This window comes from Bufo gargarizans, chromosome 5, assembly GCF_014858855.1.
Source record: "Bufo gargarizans isolate SCDJY-AF-19 chromosome 5, ASM1485885v1, whole genome shotgun sequence".
Taxonomy (NCBI): domain Eukaryota; kingdom Metazoa; phylum Chordata; class Amphibia; order Anura; family Bufonidae; genus Bufo; species Bufo gargarizans.
Window position 1 is genome coordinate 328,842,523 of NC_058084.1, and position 25,219 is coordinate 328,867,741.

General features: G+C 46.7%; 1 protein-coding gene across 2 annotated transcripts in view; it reads left to right on the top strand.

Moving 5' to 3' along the window:
- Nucleotides 1-3,127: 3,127 nt before the first annotated feature.
- The window catches only part of HIVEP1 (HIVEP zinc finger 1), a 168,171-nt gene continuing 146,079 nt past the window's right edge, over nucleotides 3,128-25,219 (top strand). Inside the window, exon 1 of one of the 2 annotated variants that reach the window (XM_044292938.1) lies at nucleotides 3,128-3,622. In XM_044292938.1, the coding sequence (XP_044148873.1) occupies nucleotides 3,517-3,622 (106 nt within the window). In that variant the 5' untranslated portion in view covers nucleotides 3,128-3,516. The remainder of the gene's footprint in view (nucleotides 3,623-25,219) is intronic. The other variant, XM_044292939.1, reaches the window with a different exon arrangement.

Consider the following 25,219-nt stretch of genomic DNA (forward strand, 5'->3'; position numbering starts at 1 on the left):
CGTGTCTGTGTGCTGTTACCAACAACAAATTTTTGGCAGCAGTAGGCGACAAATCGCACAGATTATTAGCCCTTGAATGTATGGAGGGATTTTTTGGTACCCACCCACCATACACTAGACATACTAAAGGGACACTAGCACGTAGATGATGGCATTGGCTGTGATAAATGGAACATGTACACTACTGGTAAGTGCCAAATCTGTCCAAACCAGCACTATAAATGCTCACTGTCAATACAGAGAGGTTGTCACTGAACGGGCCAAGCCACTGCTTGTTGCTGGCTAGATGCGTGCCAACATATCAAAATGCTATTGTCAGCAAATTTGCCTAATAGCACCTGAAGTGGCAAGTGACGCAAAGTGACCCTTTGTTGAGGAGGATTTATGATATCCACTCTCACTACAACCAAAACACCATCACTGTGCAGTTTGTCCCTAAATACAAGCGATCGCTATACTGTTTAGACATTCATCTGGTGTGTGTGGGACCAGCAGGATTGCTGTTCTCCTAAGATACGACTAATCGTGTAAAGAAACTAAGTCACTAGTGGTGATTAGCAGATGGGGGCCACTTGTCTGCTAATTAAAACCTAGAACTGCCCCCCAACATGTTTCACCAGTCTCGCTGGCTTCATCAGGGGTAACGGGCAGCAATGAATGAAAATAATGTACCGGAAGGCTAAATGGTGTCCTCGTGATTGACAGGAGAGATTTGCCAATCAACAACGGAGGCGGAACATTTCAGTGACCAATCAACATGTAAGGAGCCGGCTGACGTCATCCCCCTGCGCCAGGCCTCTCCATTAACGTCATCACAGGCGTCACGATGTCGCAGAGGGCATGCGCCAGAACTCCGACATAAGATCTACGCTGGAGCGGCTTAATGCGCATGCGCGGCGAAAACATGCGCGCGCATGTTTTCGCCGCGCATGCGCATTAAGCCGCTCCAGCGTAGATCTTATGTCGGAGTTCTGGCGCATGCCCTCTGCGACATCGTGACGCCTGTGATGACGTTAATGGAGAGGCCTGGCGCAGGGGGATGACGTCAGCCGGCTCCTTACATGTTGATTGGTCACTGAAATGTTCCGCCTCCGTTGTTGATTGGCTAATTGGCTCCGCTGCCTGTACTTCTCTGCATTGAGGACGCCATAAGGCCTCTTTCACACTTGCGTTGTCCGGATCCGGCGTGCACTCCTCTTGCCGGAATTACACGCCGGATCCGGAAAAACGCAAGTGTACTGAAAGCATTTGAAGACGGATCCGTCTTCAAAATGCTTTCAGTGTTACTATGGCACCCAGGACGCTATTAAAGTCCTGGTTGCCATAGTAGGAGCGGTATACTTACAGTCCGTGCGGCTCCCGGGGCGCTCCAGAGTGACGTCAGAGCGCCCCATGCGCATGGATGACGTGCCATGCTATCACGTCATCCATGCGCCTGGGGCGCCCTGACGTCACTCTGGAGCGCCTCGGGAGCCGCACGGATGGTAAGTATGCTGCTCCCCCGCTACACTTTACCATGGCTGCCAGGACTTTAGCGTCCCGGCAGCCATGGTAACCACTCTAAAAAAGCTAAACGTCGTATCCAGCAATGCGCCGAAACGACGTTTAGCTTAAGGCCGGATCCGGATCAATGCCTTTAAATGGGCATTCATTCCGGATCCGGCCTTGCGGCAAGTCTTCAGTTTTTTGGGCCGGAGCAAAAAGCGCAGCATGCTGCGGTATTTTCTCCGGCCAAAAAACGTTCCCTTCCGGAACTGAAGACATCCTGATGCATCCTGAACGGATTTCACTCCATTCAGAATGCATTAGGATAATCCTGATCAGGATTCTTCCGGCATAGAGCCCCGACGACGGAACTCTATGCCGGAAGACAATAACGCAGGTGTGAAAGAGCCCTTAGGCTACATTCACACGTCCTGTTTTTTCTATAATCCGATTTTCTGTCCGTTTTTTGCGGATCCGTTGTTCCTGAAAATGTTTCCGTATGTCATCCGTTTTTTGCGGATCCATTGACTTTGTATTGTACCAGGATCCGATTTTTCAGGACAAGAATAGGACATGTTTTATATTTAAACGGACATGCGGAACGGAACAACGGAAACGGACAGCACACATTGTGCTGTCCGATTTTTTCCAGGACCCATTGAAAATGAATGGGTCCAGATCTGGTCCTGATCTGTTCCTGAAAAAACTGAACAGATCAGGAAAGAAAAAACGGACGTGTGAATGGACCCTTAATCTGATCAAATCCCAGACTTCATTTGCTGAAATGCAGCCCCAAACTTGCAAGATGCTCATTATTGTACTACGTTCTCCGGGCCTTCTGTTACAGCCAAATATTTCATATTTTGATTCTTCAGCCCAGAACACCTGGTGCCATATTTCTGCACCCTGCGTTTTCATGCGTAGTTCAGTCGCTTGGCCTTGCAATTCTTCCACGAAGACCACTTCTGTCCAGACTTCTCCGAACAGTAGATGGGTGTACCTGGGTCACACTGGTTTCTGCCATTTCTGAGCTGATGGTGCAGTGACCCCCTGAGGAGCTGGTGGCAGTGGCCCCGATGAAGTGTGTCACGGTGAACTCCCTCAGGTCGTTGATCCCTGGGGCTCAGCGCAGTGGACTTATAGTACTGAAGAATGAGGTGCAATGCAGAACTTGAAATACAGTAGCAGCAGGCTTTAGTGCAATTCTTCTCTGGCGCCAACAAGTATTTGGAGGCAGGCAGCACTTACAGTAGGGGATACTGCCCTTGCGGGTGTTTGGTGATGGGTGACTTGGCTGCATTCCCTCACCCTCAATATTCTTGTCTGTGATAGAACATGTATAATTTGCAGTACGGACACACGGATGCGGACAGCACGCAGATGACATCCGTGTGTTCTCTGTCTTTTTTGCGGACACATAGAAATGAACGTATCTTTTTAAAAACCACAGCACGTCAAATTTATAGATTTTTTTTCCTGCAGATTTTCACTCCTTTCAGGGTATATGGCGCAGATTTTGTCTCGGAATTCATCGTGTAAATGCTGCAGGTTTGTCACAGCTTTGACACGGTGAAATCCACGGCGGAGTCCCACAGCATAAAGTTACACGCAAAGTTATGTGTGAAGAATTTTTTTTTGCAGTGTGCGGCTGAAGTTTTTAAAAATTCTTGCTGCTACCGTATTACGCGGTGGAATTGTGTGTGTTAAACCATGCAGCATATACAGTAGCAGCAAAGCGGACAAGGAGTGGGCTGGAAGGAATTGCGTGCAGAAAAAATGCAGCGCACCCTTTGCGAGGGTGAAATTTCCACCCAGTACGCATACACCCATAGGTGACTAGATGTGAGGTGACAGTTCAGCCTGGAGGGGAGGATGCTCTGAGGGGATCCCTCAGCCCTCCATGCCCATTGTAGGTCTCAGGTCCGGCCCCTTGCTCCACCCCATGCTATCCCTCCTCACCAGAGGAAACCAGGGCTCCCTCCTCTCACAATAAATGACAAAGCAGAAGAAAACTAATGGAAAGTGCGGTCCATGAGCGCTGAGGGAGCGCCGCGTCCATTTCCTGTCCCGCACCCCGGAGGAGGGGGCCGGGAGCTCCAGCATGAGGGTCTGTACGGGAAACCCCGTGCAAGTTCTGGTGAGTAGGTCCTAAGTCTCGGTGTGTCTGTAGGTAGCGGCGACCCTTTCACTGCTGGAGGGGCGCTCACATGGCGGGAACAATATGTGGGTGACTCTATGTGGAAGTGTAATGGCTGCTGAGCGGTGTGAGGGCACAGCATGGCAGCGGAGGGCACAGTAGACGTTCGGAGAGGAACCTCCGGGATCTCCGGCTGCCCTAATGAGGATGTGTAGCGCGGCTGTGAGGGGAGGGCACCATACACAGGGGGCGCACTGAGGGATTTCCGACAGACTTCAGCGCCTGGGCTTTCTGCAGTGACAGGAAGTGTCATGTGTTCGTGTGAGGCTTCCACACAGGGAAGTGCCAGGCATGTGTGGCCATCTGGATCTGCAGGGATTCTACTACTCTTCTGTGATGTCACCAGTGCAATAATGGTGATGTCACTGTAGCTGTCAATCGTTCTGCGGTGATGTCACTGTGCTCGGGACTTATTGTAAAATAATAGCATATGGGCCACATGTTTGGTCAGTTTATTTGCACTTTTATGGCATTTTTTTTGTTCACACATCTGACGAGCGTTTTTTGTTTGTTCATAATTTTTCCCCCCCATACTCGGAGCACAGAAAAACACACCGCAACTGAAATAAAAACATGCGTGTACTGTGTGAATTTTTAGGGCTCATGCACACGACCGTATGTATTTTGCGGTCCACAAAAACGGATCCGCAAAAAATATGGACATCGGTGTGCATTCCGTATTTTGCGGAACGGAACAGCTGGCCCTTCATAGAACTGTACTACTATCCTTGTCCGTAATGCGGACAGTAATAGAACAACATGTTCTATTATTATAATTTAATTTTTTTGCCGAACGGACATACGGAAACAGAATGCACACGGAGTAACTTCTGTTGTGTTTTTTTTTTTTTTTTTGCGGACCCGTTGAAGTGAATGGTTCCGCATACGGTCTGCAAAAAACTTGAGACGGAAAGAAAATACATTTGTGTGCATGAACCCTTCGGCCCCTTGCAGACGAGTGTGTCCGGATTAGGTCCGGATGCGTTGCGTCTGCGATCAGGGAAAATCGTGCGAGTAGGTACAGAATTGCGGTCAGTTGTGACTGCGATTGCGTTCCGATGTTCAGTTTTTATTGGGCGGGTGCAATGCATTTTGCACGCGCATTATAAAAAACTAAATGTGGTACTCAGACCCGAACCCAGACTTCTTCACTGAAGTATGGGTTAGGCATTCTGTATGTTTTATTATTTTCCCTTATAACATGGTTTTAAGGGAAAATAATAGCATTCTTGATACAGAATGCATAGTAAAATAGCGCTGGAGGGGTTAAAAAAAAATAAAAATTAACTCCCCTCTTGCTGTTGTTCACGCAGCCGGCATAGTCTTCTTTCTTCTTTAAGGACCTGCCACAGGACCTTTTGATAACGTAATCGTGGTGAGCACAGAACCTTCTATTTTCATTCAGCAGGACCTGTGCTGACGTCACTGCGCTTACCACGTGGTGAGCGCGATGACGTCATCAAAGATCCTTTTGCAGGTCCTGAAAGTAGAAGAAAGAAGACTATGTCGGCAGCGCGAACAACAGGAAGAGGGGAGTTAATTTTTTATTTTTTTAACCCCTCCAGCCACATTTTAGTAAGCATTCTGTATTAAGAATGCTATTATATTCCCTTATAACCATGTTATAAGGGAAAATAATACAGTAAATTGACTTATCAATTTACTTACATCATCTAACAACCTAACAATGTGTGAAAATCGCACCGCATCCGCACTTCCTTGCGGATGCTTGCGATTTTCACGCAGACCCATTAATTTCTATGGGGCCTGCGTTACGCGAAGAACGCTGAATATAGAACATGCGATTTTTCACGCAACGCACAAGTGATGCGTGAAAATCACCGCTCATCTGAACAGCCCTATTGAAGTTTATGGGTCCAGATTCAGTGCAGGTGCAATGCGTTTACCTCGCGCATTGCACCTGCACGGAATTCTCGCCCGTGTGAAAGGGTCCTTACAGTTAGGACTCCATGAACTATTTTCTTTTCTTTTTGTGTCCGTTCCGTTTGTTTTTCGGACCATATGCGAAACCATTCTTTTCAATGGGTCCGCAAAAAAAACTGAAGTTACTCCGTGTGCATTCCATTTCTGTATGTCCGTTCTGCAAAAAAATAGAACATGTCCGATTATTGTCCGCATTATGCCTCATTCACACAGTCAGTGTTCGGTCAGTGATTTCCATCAGTGATTGTGAGCCAAAACCAGAAGTGGAGTCTCCACAGACATAAGGTGTGAGAGAAAGATCTGCACCTGTTATGTGTTTAGGCCTCTTTCAGACGGCCGTTGCGGGAAAATGTGTGGGTGCGTTGCGGGAACACCCGAGTTTTTTCCGCACGAGTGCAAAACATTGTAATGTGTTTTGCACTCGCGTGAGAAAAATCGCGCATGTTTGCAAATTGCGGATCCGCAACACACCCGGCCGGCACCCGCTATAGAAATGCCTATTCTTGTCCGCAGCTGCGGACAAGAATAGGACATGTTCTATCTTTTGCGGAGCTGCGGACCGGAAGTTCGGGGCCGTGCTCCGCACATGCGGAAGCGGAGAGCACATAGTGTGCTCTCCGCTTCACATCCGGGCCCATAGAGAATGAATGGGTCCGCACCCGTTCCGCAAAATTGCGGAACGGGTGCGGACCCTTTTGCGGACGTGTGAATGGACCCTTATGGAGCGTGCAGAAATCCATGTGCTTGCTGCCACATTCAAATGAACGGAACTGATTTTCAGTCGCTGAATTTTCGCTATTGGAGTTGGCTTCTATCATGGTGTCCTGGACAATGTAACACCCATGCTGTGTTATTTTGTCATCATTTTTTCAACAGACTCTGTGCTGGAGGCCCCAGTGGAGATGCAGATGAAGCTGATTAACAGGCAATTATCAGAAACAAAATTTTCCCAATAATTGCCTGACTGTGCGTGGAGGTGAGAACTGCATTTACATGCTGAAATCTTTTCCTCTGTATGGGGATGAACTACTGCCACCCTGCAGATTTGATGTGGGAGATGTGCTGCCTAGGAACGATTTGAGGTGTAAGCTGAAAGATACTACCGCCTGATGAATGAGCAGTCGCTTGTGTGCCAGGTGATCAGCTGCACCTTTAAACAAGGCAATTATTGGGGTGAACGTTCCTAAAAATGTTGTCCTGATGATCAGCCCGTTTATAAGGGCCTTCACAATAGCGCAGCATGGTCACATTCTCTGCTGCAGCCAATGACTGGTGTCAGGTTGTGGTCACATCACCAGTGAAGACATTGATTGGCTGCAGCAGAGCATGTGACCATGTGCCACCGGATGTAAATGCTGCAGGAACTGGAACATGGTGACACCGGAGGCAGCGTGGAAGACCATTAAGTAGGGATCCTTAGCTTAGTCATAATTACTGGAAAACCCCTTTAATGACTGTTTTTGTGAAATGCAATATTGTGCTTATCAAATTGCACACCATTTTTTTTATTTATTATATATGTCTTGCTTTGCCACTATAACCATATACTGTAAAGCCCTAGAATATACCTATGGCTATGTATGTGTGTATATTTTATATCTAGAGCTAGGGTTGAATGTTACTATATCTACCACTAATCCGGTGCCTTTGGATGGTATACTTACCTTTTTCTCCAGTGCCTTTCTTTGCACTGCCAGTTCTCCTGCCGCTGCTTGTTTACAGAGTGCAGCAATGATGTGCAGGTATATGGCATGTGACTGCTGCAGCCAATCATTGTCCTCAGCAGTATGCCGAAAAATGGATACAGATGTGTCAGTAAGACCTTACTCCACGTCCCCCCCCCAGGTGGTAAACACAGCAGAAAAAATGCCAGTGAAACAAAATATTGTTGCATGGGCATTGAAAAAAAAAATATAAAGTTGCAAAACCTGACCCCCCTCCCCCCATTGGACCCAGTTTTCTATCTGTGGTTTACAGGTGTCCAATTCTGTTAGGAAAAATAATAGCCTAGAATAGATCAATAACACTTAGGCCAGGTTCATCTGTGCCAGGCATCCTCACTCTTTGGGATGCCTGGCCCTACTCTGATATCCGAAATGCACATGTGGTGGCTCTACTGTCGCCAGTACATGCATGAGATTTCAGGGCCCAGCATCTGAGAAGGGCGGGAGTGAAGTGGTGCTCTCAGGGGATAGGTCCTTCCCTTGGTGCTCAGAGCACCTAATTAACATAAAAATAAAAAAATCACACCTGATTGCTGTAACAGAGGTATAGCTGCACCAGGGAGCATGCCTGGTTTACTAAGGTTGATCATGCTGACAGATGCCCTCTAAGGGCTCATGCACACGGCCATTGCCCCGCCTTGAACGTATTGCGGCCCGCATACGGCGGGTCCGCAATACACGGGGCATCGGCCGTGTGCACCCCGCATCACAGATGCGGACCCATTCACTTGAATAGGTCCGCAAAACCGGAGATGTGGTGCGGTTCAAGTAAATGGGTCCGCGATCCGCATGCAATTTGCGGTCCGCAGCACGGGCAGGGAGCCCTTACGTTTGTGGGCATGAGCCCTAACCCTGTGTTGTCCGGGCAGATGTCTTAGCATGTGATAGGTCTGAGCGCTCCTTATGTTAATATTGTTGCTAAACTGCCTCAGCCTGCATGTGAGTTTTGTGTGGAAGTCATGCTGTTGCCTAGGGAAGGCTTTCACGTCGTTCTGCGTCGCGTCTTTTTGTTCTGCGGTTTCCTGTGTAACTATAGACTGTGTTTATTTTGAAATAACGTCGATTTGTGAAATATGCAGTATATAAAGGGATATCCTGTGTTCTCCTAATCCTCCCTCAGTGAGCCCTTGGTTCAGAGCGTCATGCTAGGGGAGGGAATGCTAGGAGTGCATGGAGGGGAGGGGAAGCCCAATGACGTCATCGGAAAGCTTAAGCAATAGACAGTAGGCAGGGCCAGACGGATCCCCCTGACCGCCCCTCCACCACAGAATCACATGACTGAAGGCCTGCCAAAAGCTTTCATAGTGTCAGACTAAATGCAGCCCTACCTCCCCCTGCGCAGGCACAAGGTCATACTGACTGCTTTACATGCTGGATTTTCTCTTTTGTGTGTGTCCTTCATATCAGACTGACCTGGTTTATGTTTTTGTCTTTATTCATCTTACATCTGTACAAAGAAATGTTCTGCTTGCCTGAATGGGACCCCAAAAGTAAATCCTGGGACCGGCACTTGGTGCATTACACCACATGTTGTATACTAACGTTGGTTATAGTGCCCGATATTTACTACTAACACAGTGCCAAAGAAATGGCATGCATGGTATATGCCTTTTAGACACTTTTTATTCCTACAAAGTGTTGAGAAATAGGGTGTAACTCAAAGGAGTCTTTCGTGTATATGTAGGCCAGCCATGAGGCTGTGCCCGACATGTGTGTCACATTTATTGTAGCACATGCACCATACCGTGATAATACTGATAAATCTCTGCTGTGCACTTTAGGCTACTTTCACACTAGCGTTCGATCGGAATCCGTTCTGAACGGATCCGATCATAATAATGCAGACGGAGGCTCCGTTCAGTACGGATCCGTCTGCATTATTTTAGCATATAACAGCTAAGTGTGAAAATAGCCTCGTACGGATCCGTCCAGACTTTCAATGTAAAGTCAATGGGGGACGGATCCGCCTGAAGATTGAGCCATATTGTGGCATCTTCAAACGGATCCGTCCCCATTGACTTACATTGTAAGTCTGGACGGATCCGCACGCCTCCGCACGGCCAGGCGGACACCCGAACGCTGCAAGCAGCGTTCAGCTGTCCGCCTGTCCATGCGGAGGCGAGCGGAGCGGAGGCTGAACGCCGCCAGACTGATGCAGTCTGAGCGGATCCGCTCCATTCAGACTGCATCAGGGCTGGACGGAGGCGTTCGGGTCCCCTCGTGAGCTCCTTCAAACGGAGCTCACGAGCGGACCGACGAACGCTAGTGTGAAAGTAGCCTAAGGCCTCGTTCACACTTCAGTGTTTGGTCAGTGATTTCCATCAGTGATTTGTGAGCCAAAACCAGGTGCAACTCTAAACACAGAACAGGAGCAGATCTTTCCCTTTTACCTCATGTCTGTGGAGGCTCCACTTCTGGTTTTGGCTCACAAATCACTGATGGAAATCACTGACCAAACACTGTAGTGTGAAAGAGGCCTAACAGGGGCGCATGTACAGAGCAGCAGGGCATCACTTCCGGAATGAGCACTTGCCAATATTTGCTTTTAGAGTCCATTAGAAGAGAGGCAGTGCTGAACCTCTGCCCCATTCAAATGGGGACGCTATACCCGCCCTTTTCATAATTGTGGGGGTCCCAACAGTCATATCCCACCGATCAGACACTTATCACCTATCCAGTCAAACAGAAGTGCCATACTATAGTTTCCAATTAGTGCCACAAAAAAAAAATCTAGTTAATGGGGCTTTCCCGTACTTAAATATTGATGGCCTATGCTTGTGGGCCATCATTATCGGCTTGATGGGGTCTGATACAATAAGATGATCATTTGTGCAGACACCTAAATCGCCTCTGCTGACGGCTTCTGTAAGGGGAGGAGCGATGGCATTGACGATTACTTCTCCCCATACTGTGGAGCAGATTGCTCGTCTTTAAGGTTCATCTGGGATAAGTATTTTACTTGCAAAGTTGGATTTTTGTGCAATTATTGCTTAATACTGTTCTGTGCAAAGTTGGATGTGAAGGTAGCTGTGTGTATGTAATTGTATGCAGTGTATTATGAGTGGCGTCTGGTAGCGCAGTCGCTATTTGTGCAGTTTTCTATATTTCTTATCCCACATGTGGCTGAAGGCCAAATATCGCATGGCCTCTGTTTTGGTGTATTCGAGAGCACAAGTTCTGGTTGCTGTAGATGCTTGAATATGAGTTTTTGGAGCAAATGTAAGATTTGTAAGACATAGGTACCGTAAGTATAGGAGTTTACAGTGAAATGTATTTAAACTTTATTAGTACATGTCTCAAGTGTTAAAATTGTCTTGGTTTCCATAGGTGCCACATGTCTACACCTCTCCCCCGGAGCGAGAGGGATAACCTGTGAAGTTAGGTTATTTTCCCACTGGTTCTGGCAGGGAATAGCCTGCCAGAGATCTCTGGATCCTGCATATTTGCTGGTTAGTGGCCGGATCTCTGGCGGACCCTATTATAGTCAATAGGGCTCTCAGGCATTCTGGTAACATCCGGCTGTGCTGGATCCAGAGAGCTCCGTCGGGCTGTTCTCTGCCAGAACTACCAACGGCTGTGTGAAAGAAGCCTTAGGCCCCTTTCACACGGGCGAGTATTCCGCGCGGATGCGATGCGTGAGTTGAATGCATTGCACCCGCATTGAATCCCGACCCATTCATTTCTATGGGACTGTTCACATGAGCGGTGATTTTCACGCATCACTTGTGCGTTGCGTGAAAATCGCAGCATGCTCTATTTTGTGCGTTTTTTCACGTAACGCAGGCCCCATAGAAATGAATGGGGTTGCGTGACAATTGCAAGCATCCGCAAGCAAGTGCGGATGCGGTGCGATTTTCACGCATGGTTGCTAGGTGATGATCGGGATGGGGACCTGATCATTATTATTTTCCCTTATAACATGGTTATAAGGGAAAATAATAGCATTCTGAATACAGAATACATAGTAAAATAGCGCTGGAGGGGTTAAAAAAAAAATTACAAAAAATTTAACTCGCCTTATTCCACTTGATCGCGCAGCCGGCATCTCTTCTGGCTTCTTTCTATGCTTTGTGCAGGAACAGGACCTGTGGTGATGTCACTCTGGTCATCACATGGTCCATCACATGATCTTTTACTATGGTGATGGATCATGTGATGACCGGAGTGACGTCACCACAGGTCCTGTTCCTGCACAAAGCAAAGAAAGAAGCCAGAAGAGATGCCAGCTGAGCGATCAAGTGGAATAAGGTGTTTTAACCCCTCCAGCGCTATTTTACTATGCATTCTGTATTCAGAATGCTATTATTTTCCCTTATAACCATGTTATAAGGGAAAATAATACAATCTAGAGGAAAAACACTGATCCCAAGCCCGAACTTCTGTGAAGAAGTTCGGGTTTGGGTACCAAACATGCCAATTTTTCTTACGCGCGTGCAAAACGCATTACAATGTTTTGCACTTGCGCTGAAAAATCGTGCATGTTCCCGCAACGCACCCGCACCTTTTCCCGCAACGCCCGTATGAAAGAGGCCTTAGCCTCCTATATGCATTTACAGGGCCGACGGAAACGACCAATTACTGGCATGTTGCTGTTTTTGATGGTCTGACTCATTTCCGTAGTTCAAGTCTGCTCTTTGTAAGGCTGAAATGTGTCTCATACTTCTTCCCAAGAATCCCCCAATCCAGTACCCAGCCATTTGTCCCAGGAGTGACCCCTAACAACAAGTCTTGAGCAACCGCTCTGCCAGTAGTCACAGTAAGGAACTGTCCATGTGAAGACAACTAATCAGGGTGTCTAAGAGGACATTCTAGTCGAAAATCTAATTGCACCTCTCAACATTTCCTTTTCGTTGCCTTTATTCGAAAAGTACATAAAAGCAAACAGCAGGTGCAGAAAGCTGGTTTGGACTCTCCCACAGGGGAACAGGTGAATCCCCTGGTCCCCCAGTCCCCCCTCTTCTGCACAGTAGACTGACTGCACTACATATTGATAGGCAGCATCCTATGGTCATATACAAAAAACTAGGTAGATTATTTAACAAACTATCCAGTTTATTATTATGGATGCATCAGGCGGCTGAGGATACTTCTAGGCACAGAGGAGAGTCAGCCTCTATCTTCTTTCCCCAGAGTCCTGCAGGGACTCCATAATCGATCTTCATGTGGCGTCTTGTTGTTTCTACTGCAGTGGCATACTTAGTTGGCGGTGGCGGGGTTGCCACCAGCAATGAGCGCTTCCATCAATACAGATGGAAGCGCTCATTGCTGGAGCTGTGTCCTGTCACTCACTGCTCAGCTCCCCGCGCTCCTCCCCTCCTTCAGGCCGGTGTCACTCTGGTAAAGCAAGAAGACTTCTCCCCGCTCCACCATTCAGCCTGCCGACACAGATCGCCCTGCCAGCCTGTGTGGGTGGAGCCTGCAGCTCGGAAATCTGCATAAGCTTCACCCACACGTGAGTAGTTACTGTGTATTTGTTTTTTAATACAGAGGGGGCACAGAGGGCTTTATTACTATGGAGGGGGCACAATGGGGATTATTACCGTGAAGGGGGGCACAATGGGGATTATTACCGTGAAGGGGGGCACAATGGGGAGTATTACCGTGAAGGGGGGCACAATGGGGATTATTACCGTGAAGGGGGGCACACATCTGTACAAAACTACTGTGAAAGTTGTACAATGGGGGCAATACTACTGTGAAGGGGGTACAATATTTTTTACTGCTAGCCCCTAGGCACTCCAGTCCAACACTGGCAAAAGGTAAAGGCTGTTTTTCCATTTTGGAGAATCAGACCTCATGCACACGGCCGTACCATGTTTTGCAGTCCGCAAATCGTGCATCCACAAAACGCGGATACTGGCCAGTGGCAAAATGCAGAACGCAGGGTTTGGCCCTCAGTAGACCAGTCCTTTCCTTGTCTGTGATACGGATAAGAATAGGACATGTTCTATTTTTGGGGGGCAGCGGAACAGAGGTGTTCGTATCTTTTTCAGCCCCATTGAAGTGAATGGGTCTGCATCCAAGCCACAGAAAATGCGGCTCGGATGTGGACTCAAACAACGTTTGTGTGCATGAGGCCTTATGCTGAGGCTACCTGGCCTTGACACACCACATGGCCAAAGATTGCAGTGTAGTGCTGCCTGCATTGCAAGTGAGTAGATGTAAGTGTATGGAGCCATGTTGTGACCCCCAAGTTACCACGGCACAACAGTCATGGGACATCCAACCCCACTGCATTTCTTGCAACTGTTATGTGGTGATAGCAACTTGCATGTCACAGGACAACCCCATTCACTTTCACTAGTTGTGATTACTCACCTTGTAATGCTTAAAGGGGTTATCCCATCTTAGACAATGGCTAGGATATGCCCCCATTATCTGATAGGTGCTGGTCCCACTTCTGGGACCCGCACCTACAAGGAGAACGGAGCCGGGAGAGTTGTGGCTGGAGGACCCCGGGTTTACCGTTGTCCGGCCACCACCAGGTGCAGCTCCCTGCCTCTCCTATTGAAGTGAATGGGAGCGCACCGTGTGCCCTCCGCAACTTTCTCCGCTCCGTTCTCCTTGTAGGTGCGGGTCCCAGAGGCACCTGTTTAAGATGGGATAACCCCTTTAATAGAAATCCAGAAGTACTGTACTGCTTTACAGGTATCGAATGGGCACAAATAACCAGAGCCAGTGGCCACAAAATGCCCACAAAATATTGCTTAGAAAGAAGCACCGTGGATTACCTGAACCGGCACATTAAGCGCACTTGGACGACCTATGTTTTTTTTAAGGCTTTTATTTATTTTTTGTACTCTTGGTATGGCGCTGATGCGTGGCGTGTGTATCCACATGAAACGGCCATCATCGCCCGCTGTTTGTCTTTATTTCCAAAGTCCATAAAAGCAATCTTCTGATGTTATTCTTGTGACCCGCTAGTTTTGTGTGCTGTGCTGCGCAGCCCGATAATTCCGAGGACTGTTCTGTGTCCAGACTATATTATCTGCGGAGTAGAGCTACCTCATTTCTCCTCCCCAAGTATTTATGGTAATTTTATAGTGTGTGCTTTGTATGAAATAGTGTACACCATTTTAAGGCTACCTGCACACGGGGGTGGATTTCGAAACAGAATTTACAAGTGGATTTTCCTGTGGATTTCTCTGCATTTCCACACCAAAATCTACAGGAACAAAATCCTGAAAATCCTCAGAAACAATTGAAATGCTGCAGATTTTAAAATAAGCACGGCAGGTTAAAAATATGCAAAGTGCACATGAGATTTGTTAAAATTTATTCTCTTTGCTGGTACTGTTTTACGCTGTGGTTTTTCTGGAAAACACAAAACAAAAAACCCACATATTCCGCAAAGTGTGCATGCACCCTAACGCTATGGTTAAACGTCACCAAGTACAACTTACTTTTTTTTATTCTTTTTTTTTTTTTTTTTTGTTAAATGGAACAAGTATGAAAAGGTTAGAGCTTGGTAAGACTGTAATGATGAAAGTCACACCAATAATAATGTACCCTTTTTTGTGACAGCACCACCAACACATGCATCAAAGCTCTTTTCTGAATCGCACTGCGCAGTTACAAATTATAGTGTATGTGGAAATGTTCGTCTTCATTGTGTTTGTGCAGCCGCCTTAAGTCGCACACTGCTGCTGCTTGTCAGTCCTTTGAAATCATGGCTGAATATGTTCTGAAAATTGGCTGTGCTTTTCCACGTGTACAGATAGTTAGTTAGTTATTCCCGTGCCCATTTGTAGGTGTTACTCGGTGTATCCGTCGGCACAATAAACCGGCCTTTATAACATTAGACACACGTGTATTGAATGCCTCTTGATTCCCCCCAAAATGCCCTTTTCCCCCAACAATTTCATTCAACTCTGATGACCAAAAGTCAAGCGATGTTGCTTATTGTACAGAATGTGTCATTTGTTGAGCGAAAAAAAAAAACTGTGTTTTCAGTAAGGTTGTCAGTAAGATTTTTTTTATTTTTTTATTATTCGGTTGGTTTCTAAGATCTCCATTTGCCCTTTTATTCTTTTTTAAAGGGTTATTCGGACAAATACTGAAATGACTAAAGGCTGATAGTCATATTCAGATGTATTCATGTTTATGATCAATCCTAAGCACGTCAGACTGGTTTATGTGTCAAGAAACCCCAATATTCCCTCAGTATGGGTTCCTCTGTTCCTTATCAGCATGTTTCCCTGCTTAGGAGTCCTCCAAATGCAGATGTCCCCAGCAAGTCACTGCTCACCCAAATTTTTTATTTTTTTTATTTATTTTTTTGGTGGTAAAAATGGCATTTCTAGACATTAGCTGAAGTTCCTGTGGGAAATATGAAACTCACAAGTGTCTTTTTGCTGCTGGTTGAAGCAGAGCCTATGTGTTTGACCGCTACTCGGAGCAGCGGCGCAGGCGGGAGATTGTCAGGGCCTGTAATCAAGTGGCAGGGGGAACACCCTTAGCTATAGTGATACCCCTGTTATGAATCGATTCGCTCATCTCTAGTAGGGGCCATACATCAATAGTTTTAGGCATCTTCAAGGTTATTCGAAGGGCACTGAACAGCTAAGAGCCTTCCTCATATTATTCTCTAGTTTATGTTTTAGCGTTTGGATTTCACTTTATGCCAAAACCCTGCAAACTGCCTCAGATTATTGTTTGGATATCTGTATTTGTGGAAGGATACCTTCACACTAGCGTTATTCTTTTCCGGCATTGAGTTCCGTCCTAGGGGCTCAATCCCGGAAAAGAACTGATCAGTTTTATCCTAATGCATTCTGAATGGAGAGCAATCCGTTCAGGATGCATCATACTGTATTTTTTTTCCTCTCCGGCTAAAAATCCTGAACACTTGCCGGATCCGGCATTAATTTCCATTGATATGTATTAGTGCTGGAACCGACATTAAAATTGCCGCATTGAAGGATCTGTTCTTCTGGTCCGTGCATGCGCAGACCTTTTAAAAATAGAAAAAATAAATAATACCGTATCCATTTTTTTTTCGGGTGACACTGGAGAGACGGATCCGGATCCGTCTGACAAATGCCATCCGTTTGCGACGGAACTGCCTGCCGGAATCCTCTAACGCAAGTGTGAAAGTACCCTAAGCCTCCAAGCCAAACCCAGTTTTCTTGCGAAGTGGTGAAATGGCATTAATCGCTTTTAAAAATGGTGTTTCCCCTGGTCCAGAGAGAAATGGTGGTGTGCTTTTCACAACTCCTGTTACATCTTTGGACAAGGCATCCGGCACCCCCGCCGATCAGCTGTTTGAAGAGAATGCAGCATTGGCATTGTAGTGGCAAGCTGGTATAATTACAGTTCCTCCTTCTCATTCAGTTAAATGGGACAGCGTGTGACCACAACGGCTCCTTCCCATCCAAGTGAATGGGACAGAGGAGCTGTAATTGCACTGCTCACTGATGTGGCGAGCAGGTAAACGGTGAAGAGAGCTTGCACGATCGCTGCGTTCTCTTGAAATAGCTGTGTAGCGGGGGTTCCGCGAGTTGGACCCCTGCCAATCTGATATCGATGACCTATCCTGATGATAGGTCATCAATATAGGGGACCGGACAACCCTTTTAATTAAGACCCGATTTAGACTGCTGTAATTAAAATCGTTGTGTCAGCAGGTGTAAATGTTAGAAAATTTGCCAGGGCCGTGGTTCCAGCCCCGGCATGGCCCCAACACGCCCCCATACCACTCAACTGTCGAACACACCGTAAAACTGGCCATGTGACTAAAATGGCCAGTCAAAAAAGGGACTTTATGACTAGAATAGTAGTCAGTCTCTTGATAAAGAGAAAAACATCACTGACCTAGAACAGCAGCACAAAAAACACATCTGTAGGGGGTTTTGTATAACTTTTTTTTTCCCCGCATAATCTGTGATCCCTAATACGATGAGCTACATCTGTTCTTGCTGATTGTCGAAGCTAGTTTATATGTTACATAAATTGGCCTACTTTTTCACAGCTTAGCAGTTTCTCCATTTCACAATAGAAGCACTTGCGGTAGGTGGGGGGCTAGGCAAGGAGGAGAAATTGGGCAAATTGATTTCTGTGGAAAGTGACTGATGAAACTTGGAAATCGGAGGGTTTCACATGCTGATCAGTGTAGCACATGCGCATTGATCCTTTTGGTTGTGACCTTCTGTTGGATTGAGCCTTGTTTTGTTACCGTGTTACTGCGTGTGTAGATTATTTAGTTGTGTCAGGCTTTGCAGTTCGTTTTTGTAAAGTCATCAGTCATATAACTTGCAGTTTGTGTGGCTTTTGTAGCGCAGCGTCAGCAGTATTCTCTTTTTATGTGTGTATCTTATTTTTTCAGGGTACTTTCAAAACTCGTATATCAGTGTCACCAGTGTGAAAGCAATCCGGAATGATAAATTCACAAACCGCAGTAACTTGCAGGCATATTAATGGAACATTCGATTTCCAACATTTCATCAGGAAAAATGCTCAGATGTTTAAAAGTTTTACCAGTGTTAAGTCAGAGCAACTGGACTGGTATTTTCTCTTGAAGATCTTTTACTAGTCACCCAACTGGCTTTCTCAAGTAGAATGGCTTGTACGAGAATTCTCCCGCATTAAATACCAGTGGCTTGTGTTTAAAGGGGTTGTCCGGGCTTTTACTATTGATGACCTATCCTCAGAGACGGCGCTCGCAGTGCGCATGTGCCTTCGCCCATCTCTCTTCCTATTCAACGCTGTTGTCTATGGTCATAGACGGCAGTAGAGAAAAGGGGAGACGGCACGTGTGAACTGTGCGCGCCGTCTCCTCATACAGCTGATCAGCTGGGGTCCCGTGTGTTAGATCCCCGCCGATCTGATATTAGCCCAGACAACCCCTTTAAGTCATGGAGGTAAGGTATTAATTTAATTTGCATGACTGGAGCTATTAGGTGTGGTTTAACTGCTGGGAGAGGTGTTAGAGCTGCACTGTAAGTGGCAGACAATAGATGTTGCACTCCTCCTTTTCTATTCAAGCTTAGTTTCTCCAACTTGACGGGTTTGTGCAGCCTGTTTGTATCCTCAGGATAGGCCATCAATATCTGATTGGCTGGGGTCTGTCACCCGGCACCCCCCATCAATCATCCATACACATGACCGTTGTTTTGGTCCGCATCCAAACCGCTGTTTTTTGCGGCTTGGATGCGGACCCATTCACTTCAATGGGGCCGCAAAAGATGCGGACAGCACTCAGTGTGCTGTCTGCATCCGTTGCTCCGTTCCGTGGTCCGCAAAAAAAAATATAACCTGTCCCATTCTTGTCCATTTTGCGGAAAAGAATAGGCAGTTATATCAATGGCTGTCCGTGCCATTCTGCAAATTGTGGAACTCGCACGGACGCCATCCGTGTTTTGCGGATCCGCAATTTGCAGACCGCAAAGCACACAACGGTCATGTGCATGAGGCCTAATTACGAGTACTCGCTCCATTTATTTGAATGTAGCAAGTACTTGTATTTACACTTCATCGCTGCCGCATGGGAGATGATGTGCAGTATACTGAAGAGAAGACAGCGCTCGCATGGAGCGTCATCTGCTCCTAAAACAGCTGATCGGCGGGGCTGCTGGGTGTCGGTTCACTGCTGATCAGATATTGATGACCTATCCTGAGGATAGGTTATCAATATAAACAGGCTGCACAACCCCTTCAGGCTACATTGACACGACCGTATATTTTTTTGTGGTCCGCAAATTGCGAATCTGCAAAACACAGATACCGGCCGTGTGAATGTAGCCGGCCCTGTGACAGAAATGCCTATTCTTATCTGTGATTGTGGACAAGAATAGGACATCCTCTATCTTTGCGGGGCTGCGGATCGGAACTACGGATGCGCACAGCACACAGTATGCTGTCCGCATTTTTTGCGGCCCCATTGAAATGAATGGGTCTGACCCCATTCCGCAAAATTGCGGAACAGATGGGCACCCAAAAATACACCCTTAGGCCCCATGCACACGGCCGTTGTTCACAGCCGTGTGCGGGCCGTGGAACCGCGGCCTGGATCCCTCCTGAGAGCAGGAGCGCACGGCGTCACTGGTTGCTATGACGCCGTGCGCCCCCTGCTGCCGGCACAGTACAGTAATACACTGGTATAGATCGTACCAGTGTATTACTGTACTGTGCCGGCAGCAGGGAGCGCACGGCGTCATAGCAACCAGTGACGCCGTGCGCTCCTGCTCTCAGGAGGGATCCAGGCCGCGGTTCCACGGCCCGCACACGGCTGTGAACAACGGCCGTGTGCATGGGGCCTTAACATTTGTCACCAGTATTTAATGAGAGAGAATTATCATAAAGCCATTCTAATTGAGAAAGCCATTTGGATTAGATTTGTTGTGGGTATCGAAATTTCGATACCCAATCGATACTTTTGTGATACCGGGATTTCCATTTTTTCAATACTGGGCTGCGCAGTCTAGTATCTCTGAACATGAGCGCGCTGGTTCCCTCAGCAGCACAGGGGAGAAGGAAGCAGTCTCTCCCTCCCCCCTGTGCCGCTGCCACCAATGAAGAGAGAAGGGTGCAGGGGGGCGGGTGCACTGCGCCACCAATGATCGGACTTTCCTGGGTCCAGACTTTAAGTAGCAGGCTACACAGAGCAGCACCCAGAGAGGTCCCAGCACTTACTATTATTCCTGGGCGCCGCTCCATTTGCCCGCTGTGTCTCATTACTGTCTCCTGCTCCATATGCTAATTACTATCGGAGCAATGGGGAGGAGACATCAGCTTCTCTAGTGGGCGTTCCTTCTCCCTGCGCTGCGATTGGACAGCGCTACAGCCAGGGAGAAGGAACGCCCACTGGAGAAGCTGATGTCTCCTCCCCATTGCTCCGATAGTAATTGGCATATGGAGCAGGAGACCGTAATGGGGGCACAGCAGGTGAACGGAGCGGTGCCCAGGAATAATAGTAAGCGCTGGGACATCTCTGGGCGCCGCTCTGTGTAGCCTGCTGCTTAACCGCTTGCCGCCACGCTAACGCCGAAAGGCGTCATTGCGGCGGCTCTCCCAGGTCACACTTAGGCTGGGTTCACACCTGAGCGTTTTACAGCGCGTTCCTACGCGCTGTAAAACGCTCAACAAGGAGAAACCAATGCTTCCCTATGGGAATGGTTCTCACCTGGGCGTTTTACAGCGCGTACGAACGCGCTGTAAAACGCCCGACGCTCAAAAAAGTACATGAGCGACTTTGGGGCGTCTTGTCGCGCGTTCCCGTACATAGACTTCCGGGAACGCGCGACAATGGGCGTTCGCATACTACTGGAGCCGCGTAGGTGAGACGCCGGAGAATCGCGCATACACAGCGCTCAGGTCAGGACGCTCAGGTGTGAACCCAGCCTAACGCCGATTGGCGTCATCGCGCGTGAGCCGAGATTTCCTGTGAACGCGCGCACACAGGCGCGCGCGTTCACAGGGACGGAAGGTAAGCGAGTGGATCTCCAGCCTGCCAGCGGCGATCGTTCGCTGGCAGGCTGGAGATGCGATTATTTTTTTTTAACCCCTAACAGGTATATTAGACGCTGTTTTGATAACAGCGTCTAATATACCTGCTACCTGGTCCTCTGGTGGTCTCTTTTGTTTGGATCGACCACCAGAGGACACAGGTAGCTGTGTAAAGTAGCACCAAACACCACTACACTACACTACACCCCCCCCCCCCCCTGTCACTTATTAAAAACCCCTTATGAACCCCTGATCACTCCATATAGACTCCCTGATCACCCCCCTGTAAGGCTCCATTCAGATGTCCGTATGTGTTTTACGGATCCACGGATACATGGATCGGATCCGCAAAACGCATACGGACGTCTGAATGGAGCCTTACAGGGGGGTGATCAATGACAGGGGGGTGATCACCTCATATACACTCCCTCATCACCCCCTGTCATTGATCACCCCCCTGTAAGGCTCTATTCAGACGCCCGTATGTGTTTTACGGATCCATGCATCCATGGATCGGATCCGCAAAACACATACGGACGTCTGAATGGAGCCTTACAGGGGGGTGATCAGTGACGGGGGTGATCACCCCATATACAGGGAGTGCAGAATTATTAGGTAAGTTGTATTTTTGAGGATTAATTTTATTATTGAACAACAACCATGTTCTCAATGAACCCAAAAAACTCATTAATATCAAAGCTGAATATTTTTGGAAGTAGTTTTTAGTTTGTTTTTAGTTTTAGCTATTTTAGGGGGATATCTGTGTGTGCAGGTGACTATTACTGTACATAATTATTAGGCAACTTAACAAAAAACAAATATATACCCATTTCAATTATTTATTTTTACCAGTGAAACCAATATAACATCTCAACATTCACAAATATACATTTCTGACATTCAAAAACAAAACGAAAACAAATCAGTGACCAATATAGCCACCTTTCTTTGCAAGGACACTCAAAAGCCTGCCATCCATGGATTCTGTCAGTGTTTTGATCTGTTCACCATCAACATTGCGTGCAGCAGCAACCACAGCCTCCCAGACACTGTTCAGAGAGGTGTACTGTTTTCCCTCCTTGTAAATCTCACATTTGATGATGGACCACAGGTTCTCAATGGGGTTCAGATCAGGTGAACAAGGAGGCCATGTCATTAGATTTTCTTCTTTTATACCCTTTCTTGCCAGCCACGTTGTGGAGTACTTGGACGCGTGTGATGGAGCATTGTCCTGCATGAAAATCATGTTTTTCTTACCTTGCAGACTTCTTCCTGTACCACTGCTTGAAGAAGGTGTCTTCCAGAAACTGGCAGTAGGACTGGGAGTTGAGCTTGACTCCATCCTCAACCCAAAAAGGCCCCACAAGCTCATCTTTGATGATACCAGCCCAAACCAGTACTCCACCTCCACCTTGCTGGCGTCTGAGTCGGACTGGAGCTCTCTGCCCTTTACCAATCCAGCCATCTGGCCCATCAAGACTCACTCTCATTTCATCAGTCCATAAAACCTTAGAAAAATCAGTCTTGAGATATTTCTTGGCCCAGTCTTGACGTTTCAGCTTGTGTGTCTTGTTCAGTGGTGGTCGTCTTTCAGCCTTTCTTACCTTGGCCATGTCTCTGAGTATTGCACACCTTGTGCTTTTGGGCACTCCAGTGATGTTGCAGCTCTGAAATATGGCCAAACTGGTGGCAAGTGGCATCTTGGCAGCTGCACGCTTGACTTTTCTCAGTTCATGGGCAGTTATTTTGCGCCTTGGTTTTTCCACACGCTTCTTGCGACCCTGTTGACTATTTTGAATGAAACGCTTGATTGTTCGATGATCACGCTTCAGAAGCTTTGCAATTTTAAGAGTGCTGCATCCCTCTGCAAGATATCTCACTATTTTTGACTTTTCTGAGCCTGTCAAGTCCTTCTTTTGACCCATTTTGCCAAAGGAAAGGAAGTTGCCTAATAATTATGCACACCTGATATAGGGTGTTGATGTCATTAGACCACACCCCTTCTCATTACAGAGATGCACATCACCTAATATGCTTAATTGGTAGTAGGCTTTCGAGCCTATACAGCTTGGAGTAAGACAACATGCATAAAGAGGATGATGTGGTCAAAATACCCATTTGCCTAATAATTCTGCACGTAGTGTACACTCCCTGATCACCCCCTGTCATTGATCACCCCCTGTAAGGCTCCATTCAGACGCCCGTATGTGTTTTACGGATCCGATCCATGTATCCGTGGATCCGTAAAAAACATATGGACGTCTGAATGGAGCCTTTCGGAGGGGTGATCAGTGACAGGGGGGTGATCACCCCATATACACTCCCTGATCACCCCCCTGTCATTGATCACCCCCCTGTAAGGCTCCATTCAGACATTATTTTTTTTGGGCCCAAGTTAGCGGAAATAGTTTTTTTTTTTTTTTGTTTTTTTCTTACAAAGTCTCATATTCCACTAACTTGTGTCAAAAAATAAAATCTCTCATGAACTCACCATACCCCTCACGGAATCCAAATGCGTAACATTTTTTAGACATTTATATTCCAGACTTCTTCTCACGCTTTAGGGCCCCTAAAATGCCAGGGCAGTATAAATACCCCACATGTGACCCCATTTTGGAAAGAAGACACCCCAAGGTATTCCGTGAGGGGCATATTGAGTCCATGAAAGATTGACATTTTTGTCCCAAGTTAGCGGAAAGGGAGACTTTGTGAGAAAAAACTAAATAAAAAAATTTCCGCTAACTTGTGGCCAAAATTTTTTTTTCGATGAACTCGCCATGCCCCTCATTGAATACCTTGGGGTGTCTTCTTTCCAAAATGGGGTCACATGTGGGGTATTTATACTGCCCTGGCATTTTAGGGGCCCAAAAGCGTGAGAAGAAGTCTGGGATCCAAATGTCAAAAAATGCCCTCCTAAAAGGAATTTGGGCCCCTTTGCGCATCTAGGCTGCAAAAAAGTTGCACACATGTGGTATCGCCGTACTCAGGAGAAGTTGGGGAATGTGTTTTGGGGTGTCATTTTACATATACCCATGCTGGGTGAGATAAATATCTTGGTCAAATGCCAACTTTGTATAAAAAAAATGGGAAAAGTTGTCTTTTGCAGAGATATTTCTCTCACCCAGCATGGGTATATGTAAAATGACACCCTAAAACACATTGCCCAACTTCTCCTGAGTACGGCAATACCAGATGTGTGACACTTTTTTGCTGCCTATGTGGGCAAAGTGGCACACATTCCAAAGAGCACCTTTCGGATTTCACAGGTCATTTTTTTAAGATTTTGATTTCAAACTACTTACCACACATTTGGGCCCCTAGAATGCCAGGGCAGTATAACTACCCCACAAGTGACCCCATTTTGGAAAGAAGACACCCCAAGGTATTCCGTGAGGGGTATGGTGAGTTCCTAGAATGTTTTATTTTTTGTCCCAAGTTAGCGGAAACTGATGTGTTTTTTTTTTTGTTTTTTTTTCTTACAAAGTCTCATATTCCACTAACTTGTGACAAAAAAAATAAAAAATTCCATAAACTCACCATACCCCTCACGAAATACCTTGGGGTGTCTTCTTTCCAAAATGGGGTCACTTGTGGGGTAGTTATGCTGCCCTGGCATTCTAGGGGCCCAAATGTGTGGTAAGTAATTTGAAATCAAAATCTGTAAAAAATGGCCGGTGAAATCCTAAAGGTGCTCTTTGGAATGTGGGCCCATTTGCCCACGTAGGCTGCAAAAAAATGTCACACATCTGGTATCGCCGTACTCAGGAGAAGTTGGGGAATGTGTTTTGCGGTGTCATTTTACATATACCAAATGCTGGGTGAGATAAATATCTCGTCAAAAGACAACTTTTCCAATTTTTTATGCGCTGAACGCCGGAACAGAAAAAATAAATAAAAACTGCGTGATTCGCCATTTTTTTTAAATGTGGAATGCACGTGGCTTTTTTGGGTTTATTTTTTTTTCACGTGGTATCGCAATACTTTTTTATGGTATCGAAATCGAATAAAAAATTTGATATCGCAACAACTCTAATTTGGATGTCTAGTTGCTCTGACTTATTACTAGTGATGTATCATGACCTGGGTGAATGAGAACCTTCACATACATAGGGCTCATTCAGACAACTGTATCTAATTTGCAGTCTGCAAAACACTGATACCGGTTGTGTGTGTTCTGCATTTTGCGATTATGGAGAAAAATAGGACATGTTCTATCTTTTTTTGCAGGGCAATGGAATGAAAGCACGGTTGTGGGCAGCACAAGGTGCATGTTTTGAGGCCCCTTAGAAATTAAAGGGTCTGCATTCCTTCCGCAAAATTGCAGAATAGATGCCGACTCAAATATACGGTCGTCTGAACGAGCCCTTACCAGTAGTTCAGTATTAAAAGCTCATTCGTTCATGTCGGACCAATTTTATATTGGCCC